This window comes from Pterocles gutturalis, unplaced genomic scaffold (assembly GCF_000699245.1).
Source record: "Pterocles gutturalis isolate BGI_N339 unplaced genomic scaffold, ASM69924v1 scaffold20194, whole genome shotgun sequence".
Lineage (NCBI taxonomy): Eukaryota > Metazoa > Chordata > Aves > Pterocliformes > Pteroclidae > Pterocles > Pterocles gutturalis.
In genome coordinates this window covers 8,825-20,571 of record NW_010128722.1, presented here as the reverse complement: position 1 = coordinate 20,571, position 11,747 = coordinate 8,825, and the positions used below count along the sequence as shown (strand labels likewise).

The following is an 11,747-nucleotide window of genomic DNA, read 5'->3' as shown; positions in this document are numbered from 1 at the left end:
ATCTATATTTACACATATATGTATCTATATGCACATTTTATGTTCTACTTTTTTTTCAGCCCTATTGCTTTCAAGATTTATGGGTGTTCAGTAACTAAACTTCTTGTACTATTCCTCCATGTATTGCTGAAAGATGATAACTCCAAGCATTAAATATGGTTATTTTTTAATGTCCAGTAATGCTACATAACAACTTGGGGTACAGACTTGGAACTATAAGCAGTAGGTTACCTGAGATGGAATTTTTCCCTGACCCTGTCATAAGCCTCAAGCAGGATTACCATAAAGATCAGCAAAAATCTGGCACTTAAAACCAGGAGAAAACAAAGTGCTAAGATGGGGCTGCAGACATCGTTTGTTTGTGTGTGTGTTTTTTTTTTTTCTTTTCCTCTTTTTTTTTTTTAATGTAACAAACAGAGGTGGAGAGCCCTACTCATGTCCCCAGCTTGGAAAGAAGAGTGCCCTAGTGACTGAAATGGGCTGTTGAGAGCTACTTGTTTCCAGGGTCCTGTAGAGTCCTTCCCTCTACAGCTCTCGATGAACTTATTGGTGTTTTTTGTAAGGATTCATTATACCAGCATAATGACCTGTAACTCTTAGGAAATACAACATTTGCAAATAGAAAATTCTCCTTTCCTTAAAACGAGTAATGCAAGTATAAAAATGGGAGTTGCCCACACTGATTCTAACGTAAGGTTTCACCACAACTTTGTAAATCACTGTTCTAACTTAGTAGCAGAATGTACGAAAAAACACAGCTGGAACTTTGCTCTTGGATGGTCAAATTTCTGTAGCCCCTGGTTACTTATTTACAACCGGGAGTTCACAGTCATGTTTACAGAAAGTCCTGTGTGTTGTGTTTGCTTGTTAGAGGTGATGGTTATGTGTTTGTTTAAAAACATGTTTTTGTACACAAGATCTTTACACCAAAACTGCAAATCCTGGAATGATTTACGGGAGCTTCCTCAGTGCTAGAGAGTTGCTGCTGCTCCATGTCCAGCAAAATTAGTACATATTGCAATTATAACTCTGTCCAAGTGAAAAATAAATCCAGGATTAGGTTTTAAAAATTGCTGATCAGTAGTCTTACTTGGAGGAACACATAACTTCAAATGTTCTAGGCATATTTATGTTAAAAATATGGTGTGTATGTGTAAAAATGTGAATTCTGTTTTCTGCAGATACTAAATATAGTAGATTCTGGTACAGGGCCTGGTTGGCATCTTAGAATGGCAGTAGAGGACATGACTTCAGGTGTTCTTGAGTTGGAAGGGAGAGTTTGTTTAGGTTTTTCCACTTCCTTTCCACATATAATTAAAACTGCTTTATTCACTGGAGACAAGATGTTCAGTAAATGACAGAGTGACTTTGGAACATAACCTGTATTTTCATAGAATTTATGAAACTTAGAAATACTAAATTTTTTTTAGCTCTTTGAAGTTTTTGATGCATTCTGAAATCTGTTATTCAAGATGAAAATTCCTGGGCCAAATGAATAAGATGGTAGCATTCACTTAGGTCCTTGCTTCTTGGGCTGTAGAAAGACTACTGCAGCCTTCCAGACAAGAGTGATCTAGGTGGCAGAGGTGGAAGAAATTGAACCAGTAAAACTGGCCTCCTTCTTCCTATTGAAAGTGGGGCTGGGAAACAGTTTCCCACTATTTTGTGTTTCGTGCTTCACATCTGCTGCCAGAGGGCTCCCATTGCTCTCCAGGCCTTACAAGTTATGTATGTAAAAAGCTATTTTGTTGTGTTTCAGGAGGTACCTCCTAGTGGCACTGGCTTCATGTTTATTGTGGAACACATTTGGCTTGAGTGCAGCTATGGACTCTAAACCCAATATACTTCTGTTTCTGGCTGACGATCTTGGCATCGGAGATATAGGTTGTTATGGGAACAATACCATAAGGTAAAAGATGTCTCAGTACAATATATTTAACACTATAGAACACCTATTCTGGGTAATTAATCCCAATTATAAAATAAGAAATGTTCTTAGTCTCTTAATCCAATGTTCTAGTAATTGTATATTTAAGTACTTGTATACATGCACATAAGAGTGGGGCCTAAGTAATCAGTGTGCAGTGAAAGAAAAAAACCAAACATTTGAATTTTAAGTTCTTCCTGGGAATTCCTCCCACCCCCTCCTTCATGTGATAGTATTTTAGTATTACAGTTACTGTTTTCTCTCCTTCTCATGCATGAATTTCTTTGTTCCTTTTCATGCATAGTTAAGCTTTATCCGCCCAGTGCTTTTCCAGAATCCCTCACTCACTTGCTTGACAGCTCCTCCAAAACACTCCGATCCAGGCTCACATGGAATGACCCATATGACTTATGATGTGATTATGTGCCCTCAAAACTAGTGGTTACACTCCTTTAAAAAGGCAGAGCAGAACTGAATGGGCATTGGGAGCACATCTTAAAAGCCTCAAATCATGTCCTCCAAGTGGAGGAAAGACATTTTGTTGGCATGCTCTGGGTGCATCTCCCTTGCATGATGTTCGTAGGGTTGTACAGAGAAATGGGAACACACTTGTGGAACTCTGTTGTTCTCCTCTGCTGGTGGTGAAGACAGGGGAGGCCTCTTTCACTCGTTGTGGTATTGTAGTCCATTATTCTGGGAGAGCTAGGCTCCCATACAAATGTAACTATGCAAAGATATCACTATATTATGAAATAAATAGCACATGTTAAAACCATAGAACAGAAGGTCTTGGTTCCAAGAGCTTCAGACAGCTTGTGAGATTCTCTAGCTCAACAAACTTTGAAATTCAGGGTCTAGATGTGGTGGCAAAAGTGATCTGTTGGAAGTATTGGAACAGAAAAAATATTAGTCTTTCTTAGATAATTCTTTCCATTTCAGTTTTATTTTCAAATTAAACAGCATCAACAATGCCTAGGTTTCTTTTCAGTGTTGCCAAGTACACTGTAGGGCTGTGTCCTGAGAAGGGATTCTCCAGTGGCTACAACCTACTTCACCAGCTATGTCAGACTTGTTACTATATCAGTCCTGGAGTATGTAAAGAATAATTTTATTTTTTTCGAGGAACTGTTGAAAAGCTATAGTTGTTCTTGAATTTATTAACATAAGTTTCAGATTACCTTGCCTCTATTGAACTTTAAAATGTTTTTTAGGACCCCAAACATTGACCGCCTGGCAAGAGAAGGAGTGAAACTTACTCAGCACATTGCCGCAGCTCCGCTTTGCACTCCGAGCAGAGCAGCTTTCCTCACTGGCAGATACCCCATTAGATCAGGTTGGGCTCATTTTGAATTACAAATTTCTGTGCATGGTGCCAAGGTACTGCGCTAGTTGATAAGTATTAGGACAGGAGAATGCAGCTCAACCTGAGATAGAATATACATTGCTAGAGGCTCAAACTTTCTGTAAGTAACTTCTGAATGGGAAACACTGCTTCACCAGCTGACAGACCTTTAGCCGGACTTTATAGGATGTGGGAGATCCAGATGATGAAAGGTATGGGGAAATGTCAACAACAGCAGTATCTGTCACTAACTTACTGCAGCCTGGGCAACTGATGGAATTCCTCTTGATGGTGATGGTTAGAGGTAAGGGATTGAAACAGAGCTCCCAAGAAAATGGGTGAGTTCACTGCCAACACAGTGCAGAAAGTCACACAACTCCAGTGAAAATGGAGTGTTGGTTCCATTCCCCACCTACCTAAGGTGTGTTATGGAGGACTTTGTAGGTATCCATCTCTCACTAGCTGCTGTACGGGAAAATTAGATGCCTACTTTGAGTACTAAGTGTAAAATCTGTGTATATTGGATAAACTCTATCTCTCCTAACGTGATATAACATCTTTCTGAGGTAGGGAAATGCACCTGTTACTCTCATTTTAGATGAAGAGTAGAGAGACTAAATTATAACAGTTACTCAGAAAAGCAGGAAATAAACCCATTGTATACTCTTACTGCTGATTTTTTTTCTCAGTTGGATGGTAAACTAGTGTCAAGCTGTATTTGTTTTGAAATATATAACACTTGACTACCTGAAGTACTTAAACACGCTGATGTGACTGCCTACGAGATATGCTGGGCTTTACGTCTTATGAGGAGTTCTGCTGGCTTCAGGTTGAGCTCCTGAAGTGGAGGCTGGCAAGAACAGCCCAGCCTCTGCTGGCAGAGAGCGAAAGGCTGGCAGGAATGACTAGAGCTGTTTCTGTCAGGGATGGCATCCAGCAACAGGTACCGAGCGCTGCAGTGGAACGCCGGTTCTGGAGGGCTCCCTGCTAACGAGACAACATTTGCCAGGCTGCTGCAGCAACAAGGCTATACCACTGGACTGATAGGTAAGGGAAAATGTTTTAGCGTGACCTTGAAGAATGAACTAGTTATATGAAGGGAATTTAGGGATTGTATTGGCCCAAAAAATGGTCTGTTAGTCACAGATACAAATTTTCTTCAAATGGTTGAAGGGGAAAATAGCCTCTTATTTGCAAGAAGACTGAAAATACTGTGGTCTAAAGAGTTTTAAGACAATGCTAATTCCTGTACAGGGCACCTGAAACAGGAAGAATTGAAAACTGTCTCATGATTATAATGGGTGAGCATTTATTTCACTTGGCCTAAGATTTTTCAAAGGTTGGTCCACTGTGAGAGTTTTGTTAGTGTAAAGATTGTTCCAAACAAAACAATGTCTTTAAATATTTAATCTGCCTTTAGGAGGCAAGAGGCAGAGAAACAAAAGAAGATGGGGAAAGAAAGAAAGGAACAAAGTGAGTACCCACAGAGAAGAAGATGAAGCACAAGTTTCTCACAGATGAGGCTGTTAGGTCCCAAATGCATGATACAGCAGCTCTTTCCTTAGGTGAAGCCAAAATGCAAAGGTGCCAGAGAAACACTGCCCCAGAGAACCTTCCTGTCTGTGTCTTTGGTCAGTCCTCAAGAGCTTCAAGATTCATCATTCTTTTTCCAAATATCTCTAAAATCAACTGGCAAAGTTTTTCTTTTTCCCTTCCATTTGCTTTTATTACTGTCAAGTGGCAGGCACTCCATGATGGATTCCTTCATAAGTGGGTAGGTAGGGTAAGCACTGTGTCCCCTAAAGCCAGGGGGCTGGGGGCCAGCTGTGCCAAATGCATTGTCATCTACAAATGACAATGAGAAACAGATGTGCTGTATTGAGTCACAAGCTAATGGAGTATAGTCTTCCTGCCTGAGTCTGTAGTTACTTGGTAATCATGTAACCCAGCAAACCTCAGGGTCCTTTGATCCAGCACATTTTCGAAGTAGGCAACAGTTTCTGTCGTCTTGCTGTATTTTGGGCAGGGATACTGTGAAAGTTTGGTTTACAGCCTGTTCTCCTTTTAATGAAGAGTAGGGACGTGCTTGAGAAATCATATTCCTGAGTCTGGTGTTTGAGATACCTGTTAACAATGGCCAAAGGTTTACTGGACCTTCCAGTAAATTAGTAACATTATGTTAAAATGAAGTTGCAAGTAAAAAATTGAAAGTCAAGAAGGGAATGTATTAAAGCAGCCAGTGAGTTAGAGTACCTTAATCTTCTGATCCTCACTGAAAGGTAATGAAATCCCATCCTTATGTGACACTTAGCTGAGTAGCTGGGCATCTTGAAAATTTCTCTGTTTACCCCATGTCAATTTGGGGATCTCCCATTATGGTATGACATTCCTTTGATCGGGCACTGGTTACACCCAGCATTCTTGTGCATGAGGAGGATGCATCTTAAAAAAATGGAGTGACTCACCTAATTCTCAAACAGATGCTGACAATGCTACCTTGGGCTCCTTTTGAGCTGTCTACCTTAATGTTCTAATTTCTTTCATGCTTTAAAACCTTCAGGAAAGTGGCATCAAGGTGTAAACTGTGAATCCTTCGATGATCATTGTCATCATCCTCTAAATCACGGGTTTGACTACTTTTATGGTATGCCTTTCACGCTTCTAAACAACTGTCAAGAAAACAAACCTCCAGAGCTGGATGTAGCCCTTCAAGCCAAGCTTTGGCTTTACAGTCAGATAATTACCCTTGCTGTGCTCACGCTCGTTGCTGGAAAACTGACTGGTTTGATTTCGATCTGCTGGACGATAATTGCCTGTTTTACTTTGGCGGGTGGCCTTTTCTTCATTTCTTGGTACTCCAGTTACGGCTTTGTGCAGTATTGGAACTGTGTCCTGATGAGGAACAACAATGTCACTGAGCAGCCGATGAGGTTAGAGAGGACTGCTTCCCTCATGCTGAAAGAGGCCGTGTCATTTATCAAAAGGTAAATGATTGTCCGTAGTTTTCTTTAAAGGGGCCATGATTTTTGAGCACTTGGAAGAGAGTACTTTTCTCCAGTAACTATAGCTGTATCATGATAACTGCTTTGAAACTCAGATCCAAGTTCTCTGTTTAGAAATCCAATGCACTTAAAATTTAATTGCAGCTGTCTCATATTGGGAGGTATAGTAAATGACATGGATTTTAACCAAAGCTGATACATGACCATCTCACTATGCCCTACAATTACTTTATTTGCTCCAAGATTAACCAGCTAATTTTTGCACTTCACGCTACAAGCCTCATTTGTGCTCTTTTTCATAAAACCCACAAAACACTTAAATAAAATGTGGGTGATGCACAAGATTATTTAATGTGAAAATCTCAAAACACTTTAAATCTATTTTTATGGGTTGAGAAGAAAGCTAACTACAATAATTAATTTTCTAGATTCAAGTTCTACCTGTGCACTCTTCTATAATATTTCTCTGCATCGTCTTTTTGTAAAGCAGGGAAATAGCTATTGTGTTCTTAAAGTTTCTGAAAACAAATATACTGAATATTGTAAGTAGACATCTTAGAAATGCCACATGAATATTAACTATGAGGCTGCGTCCAGTTGCATTTAATTAAAAAGGCAGCAGTTAGGTGTCTTATTCATTTAAGAACTGTGCAAATGCTATGCCTGTTTATGCATTGGAATTTGAAAATAATCTGCCTGAAAAGGGTCTTTCTTGCCCATGTTTCATGCAAAAAGAAGACTGTCAACTGTGATTAATATGGGGATGCACTAGATGTGGGTACAGTTGAGACCCAATGTGTGTGTCTGTGCATGGATGAATTGTAAACCTTTCAAAGTATTCCAAACATACAACAAAAATTATGATCATTTTTGGTTTATTTTTAAGAAACAGGCATGGACCGTTCCTCCTCTTTGTTTCCTTTTTACATGTTCACACCCCCCTGTTTACCACAGCAAAATTTCGTGGGAAGAGCAGACATGGTTTATATGGAGACAATGTAGAAGAAATGGACTGGATGGTGGGTGAGTGTTTTTCGTGTAGTATTTGTTTCGGACATACGCACCTGTGCATTTTAAAGTGGGAAAAATAATACGGCCAAAAAACCTACAGAAATCTAAGCTATTAAAAACTTCTTACAGGGCATTGCAAAAGATAATTATTGAAACATTATAAATGGGCTTTATATTTCTATTTGGTTAATAAGAACCTTGTTGTCTCTTAAATTTAAGGCAGAATTCTGGATTCACTTGACAAAGAAGGTTTGAAAAATCATACATTCACATACTTTGCCTCTGATCATGGAGGACACTTGGAGGCTCAGGATGGATCTGCCCAGCTAGGTGGCTGGAATGGTATTTATAAAGGTAGGAAAAACACTACGACTTCACATGAAGGTTAGAATCAAACATAATGAATTTGCCTGACTAAAGCTATCAAGGCTGGAATGAGTTGCATTTTTAGCTTGAAATGTGGCATACAGAGGTGCTTTCATCTTAGTCAGTGCAAGTCACTTAGTAAAGTGCAAGCATTATTACATATCTCCTTCACAAAGGTATTGTCTAGCTTGATACCTGTAAATTATTTGTTGTTCTCAAGTGAAAGGTGCTGAAAAAAAAGTGATAGTTCCCTACATTGAGTTTTCTCTCTCTCTCTCCCCCCCCACTCTGCCCTACCCCCCCACTTTTTCCCCGCCCTCTCTCCACAATAGGACTGTTTCCTGATTTGCTTGTTTCTTTATCTCATTATGTTCCAGAAATCATTGCTGCCCAGCTAATCAAAACAGAATTGAGTAAGGGCACATCGTGTCATGACTTGGGGCAACACTTTATTCCCTGTATGCTTTTACATTCCACTCCAAATCGGTGATTGGCATAAAATCCAAATGGCCTTGGTCATCCAAGAGGATCTCGCTCTTTGCCTCCTACTCGGCTTTTTTTCAAGCCACAAGAACATGCATTCATTGCATTTTCTCCCACCTACCCCAACAGCCCTGTGTCATCAGAGCATCTCGTCCCATAACCTGTCATGAACATGTGACTGTGTTTGGGGAGGCATCAGGGCTCAGGCCACCATCCACCTCTTGCCCAAAATTTAATGGCTTTATTTTCCTCAAACAGCTTTGTTCCATTTCAAAACCTTCTTTAGCTGTTCCACAGGGTACAGCAGGGTTCAAAGACATGGAATTTTGGCTCCCATGGGGCAAATGCTCTGCTGCTGAGCAATGGAGGTTGCTGGCCATTATGAAAGGGAAGGGCTTCCATGTAGTCTGTTCATCCTCCATCCCACTCCCTGCTTTAGCCTGAGAAAGTGCTTCTCTTTATGTATAATAAGACTGATCCATAAGCCTGATGGGGTCTAAAAAAGACAATGCTTTTTCCATATTGAATATATTAATTGAAACAGGTTTCTGCTCTAGGAGCTAGATAAATATTGTCTGCATACATCTAGCATCAGGATGCTTTATTAAGTTCACTTCTGCTAGTAGCAAGTTGAGAAAAGGTATTTTCCCACTATTTGATATGAAGCATATATGATACATTTCATAGGTTCAGATTTTTTGTTTCTGAATCAGGAGATGTTTCATTAAGTACTGGAAGAGTCAGGTCCAAATCTCAATTTCAAAAAAGGAAGTGATGCATAAGGTGTATGGAAATATAAGTCTTAAGGACACAGATTTTGAAGGGAATCCATGGCTAGAAAGAGTCTTAATTTTTTGGAGCTGCTTATTAAAATACGATACTAATTAGTAAGTCTTGTGTAAGTTTAAAGAGACTATCAAGTATTTACTCAGTCTTGTCAGTTCTTCCGGTTTCCAGTTCCTCTTCTTTTCTTTTGCTGGGAAGCTCTTCAGTAACAGAGGTGACTGCAGGCAGCCCATGAAATGGAAGATAACAGAAGGTGGAAGCTGTTTTATTGTTGCTGAACATAGGTTTTTCAAAGGTAGCTTTATTATTTCTACCCTCACTTGTGGTCAAAGATAGAGATTGTCACTCCCCATCTTCCTAGGTTTGGATGTGTTACATGGCACATTTTGAGGCCACCTGAAGCATGTGAAGTCCAATGCAAATGGAAGAGTTGAATCTGTTGGATAAGCAGTGTATTACTGCATCTTTTCCTGTACATTCAAAAGCAACAAGCCAATGAAGAGGTTTTTGTTTGCCTCTGAACTGTCATATATTGATCCATTTCACTGCAGGTGGAAAAGGCATGGGAGGCTGGGAAGGAGGGATCCGTGTGCCAGGAGTATTTAGGTGGCCAGGAGTGTTACCTGCAGGCACAGTTATTGATGAACCTACAAGTCTTATGGATATTTATCCCACAGTTGTTCATCTGGCTGGAGGAATATTGCCACAGGACAGGTATGGAGATGTTTTCCACAGGAGAGGTTGATAGGAGAACTAACTACTAAAAATTTACTGTGTTTCATCATCCTTGAAGATCCCACGGATATTCCTTAGCCTCAAGCCTAGTCTGAGATTTTAAACTGTCGAGCAAACTCTCCCAGATATGCCCACAGGTATGTGTGTGGCTGGAGCAGTTGTTCCAGCCAAAGACCAGGTACTGGTTTCAAACCCAGGTTCAACCTCATTCAGGAAAGAATTGGTGGCTGAGGTTGTTTTGGTACTGACTTGACTTATGGACACTTAAAAATATCTCCTAAAGATGTTAAACCCATCCTTGCTCAACAGATTTCTTTAAGCTCCTTTGAAAATTGCTAGATGTAAACAATTACGAGATTGGTATTGATTTCCTGAATAAATTACTTTTTCCCCCAGACCAAGCTCTAAATATTGTTTACCTATTGCTTAATGGAATGAGTTGACCCAGCTGTTAAAAGAAAAAAATTATCTAGGGATTTGAATATTTGCTTGGCAGTCTGCTGGCTGCTCTAAATCTATGACCATGTTATTCTTCATGCTGTCCCAAGCACTGGTGCAGCCAATGCAGAGGCAGTGATAAGTATATCAGGTTTGACCCCACCTGAATACAGTTCTCCCCATTGCTTTAGAGTGATTGATGGACGGAACTTGGTGCCTTTACTGACAGGAAGAGCTCAAAAGTCAGAGCATGAGTTTCTGTTTCACTATTGTGGGTCCTACTTGCATGCAGTGCGGTGGCACCAAAAGGACAGTAAGTATAAATGTTTGTTCCATGGTAATGCCAAAACATGAGCTTTCTCCTCTTGATAGCCATCTTGCTAACTGACAAACTTCTTGCATGATGGGTGTTTATCAGTACTGATCTCTGAGATGCTTGGAATCGTTATACATGACATACTAGTGACTGAGCCTACCTGGAGGTGTCTTACAGCAAAGAAATATTTGTGAGTAACAAAGAGAATGCATTACAGGAGGTGGGGTGGGAACACAGGCAGTCTACTACTACACTGGATATTTGATCATAGAGTTGTAGAATCATTTAGGTTGGAAAAGACCCTTAAGATCATTGAGTCCAACTGTAAACCTAACACTGTCTTCTCCACTACTAAACCATGTCCCTGAGCACCACATCTATATGTCTTTTAAGTATCTCCAGGAGTGGTAACTCAACCGCTTCCCTGGGCAGCTTGTTCCAATGCTTCATAACCATGTGGTTTTCTTCATATTTCTAGTGTTTTCCATCTTCAAAGTCAGTACTCTGCACAGACAATCTGATTTGTGGTGATGGGGGTGCCTGTGTGTGTGAGAATAGGTCTCCTTAGTAAATAGCTGTACTTTTATTGCTTGAAGGTGCTTTCCATTTTCCTCTGTTGTCTTGTAGTTGTGCTGTAAAATTTCTTTCCTGCCAGGTGCAGCCATCTGGAAGGCTCATTATGTAACCCCAACCTTTCACCCATCTGGGGCTGGGGCTTGTTATGGAAGAGGAATTTGCCCGTGTTTTGGAGAAGGTGTGACCCACCACAACCCTCCGTTGCTGTTTGATCTCTCACGAGACCCTTCTGAAGCCAACCCTCTGTCGGCTGACACCGAGCCCCTCTTTGACACTGTAATAAGACAGATTGGAAGAGCCATAGAAGAGCATCGCAGGACACTGACTCCAGTCCCAGAGCAGCTCTCCATGTACAACATCATCTGGAAGCCGTGGCTGCAACCGTGCTGTGGGACGTTCCCATTCTGTTGGTGTGATAAGGAAGGTGACAGCACACAAAGTTTGTGAGATGGATGTCTACTAACATGTCCTGTGGGCGCTGAGTCCTGTGCTGACAAAGCTTTCAGAAAATACTTGTGTCCTTTCTCTAGGAAACAAAGTGAATGAAAATAAAGAAAAGAAATATTGATCAGAGATTTCCCCCTTTGTTCTTTGCCACTAGTCAGAGGTCTAAGGAAATCCTGTCTGGTGTGATAAAGGGCTTGAATGGAGACTGGTCTTGCAGATTTGCATGTAAGAGACAGCTGTAGGGGTATATGCCCAAACTCTGCCTAATTAATGCCTGCTCAAGGAAGACAGTTGGAGAACTCTGCAGAAAGCCTAGCA

The 11,747-nt window shown here is 40.5% G+C and overlaps 1 protein-coding gene across 1 annotated transcript; it reads left to right on the top strand.

Moving 5' to 3' along the window:
* The first annotated feature begins 1,823 nt into the window (after positions 1–1,823).
* On the top strand, positions 1,824–11,539 carry LOC104458878 (arylsulfatase D-like). Its single transcript, XM_010079736.1, has 9 exons — positions 1,824–1,909; positions 3,139–3,260; positions 4,194–4,316; positions 5,830–6,253; positions 7,158–7,298; positions 7,506–7,636; positions 9,469–9,631; positions 10,282–10,403; positions 11,062–11,539. The coding sequence occupies exons 1-9, from the start codon at positions 1,824–1,826 to the stop codon at positions 11,427–11,429; spliced, it is 1,680 nt and encodes a 559-aa protein (XP_010078038.1). The 3' UTR covers positions 11,430–11,539.
* The last annotated feature ends 208 nt before the right edge of the window (positions 11,540–11,747 follow it).

Coding starts and splice junctions, on each gene's coding strand:
- LOC104458878 (XM_010079736.1), top strand. CDS start 1,824: ATGGACTCTAAACCCAATATACTTCTGTTTCTGGCTGACGATCTTGGC. Junction 7,637..9,468: donor CTGGAATGGTATTTATAAAG/GTAGGAAAAACA, acceptor ATTTCACTGCAG/GTGGAAAAGGCATGGGAGGC. Junction 9,632..10,281: donor GGAATATTGCCACAGGACAG/GTATGGAGATGT, acceptor CCATTGCTTTAG/AGTGATTGATGGACGGAACT.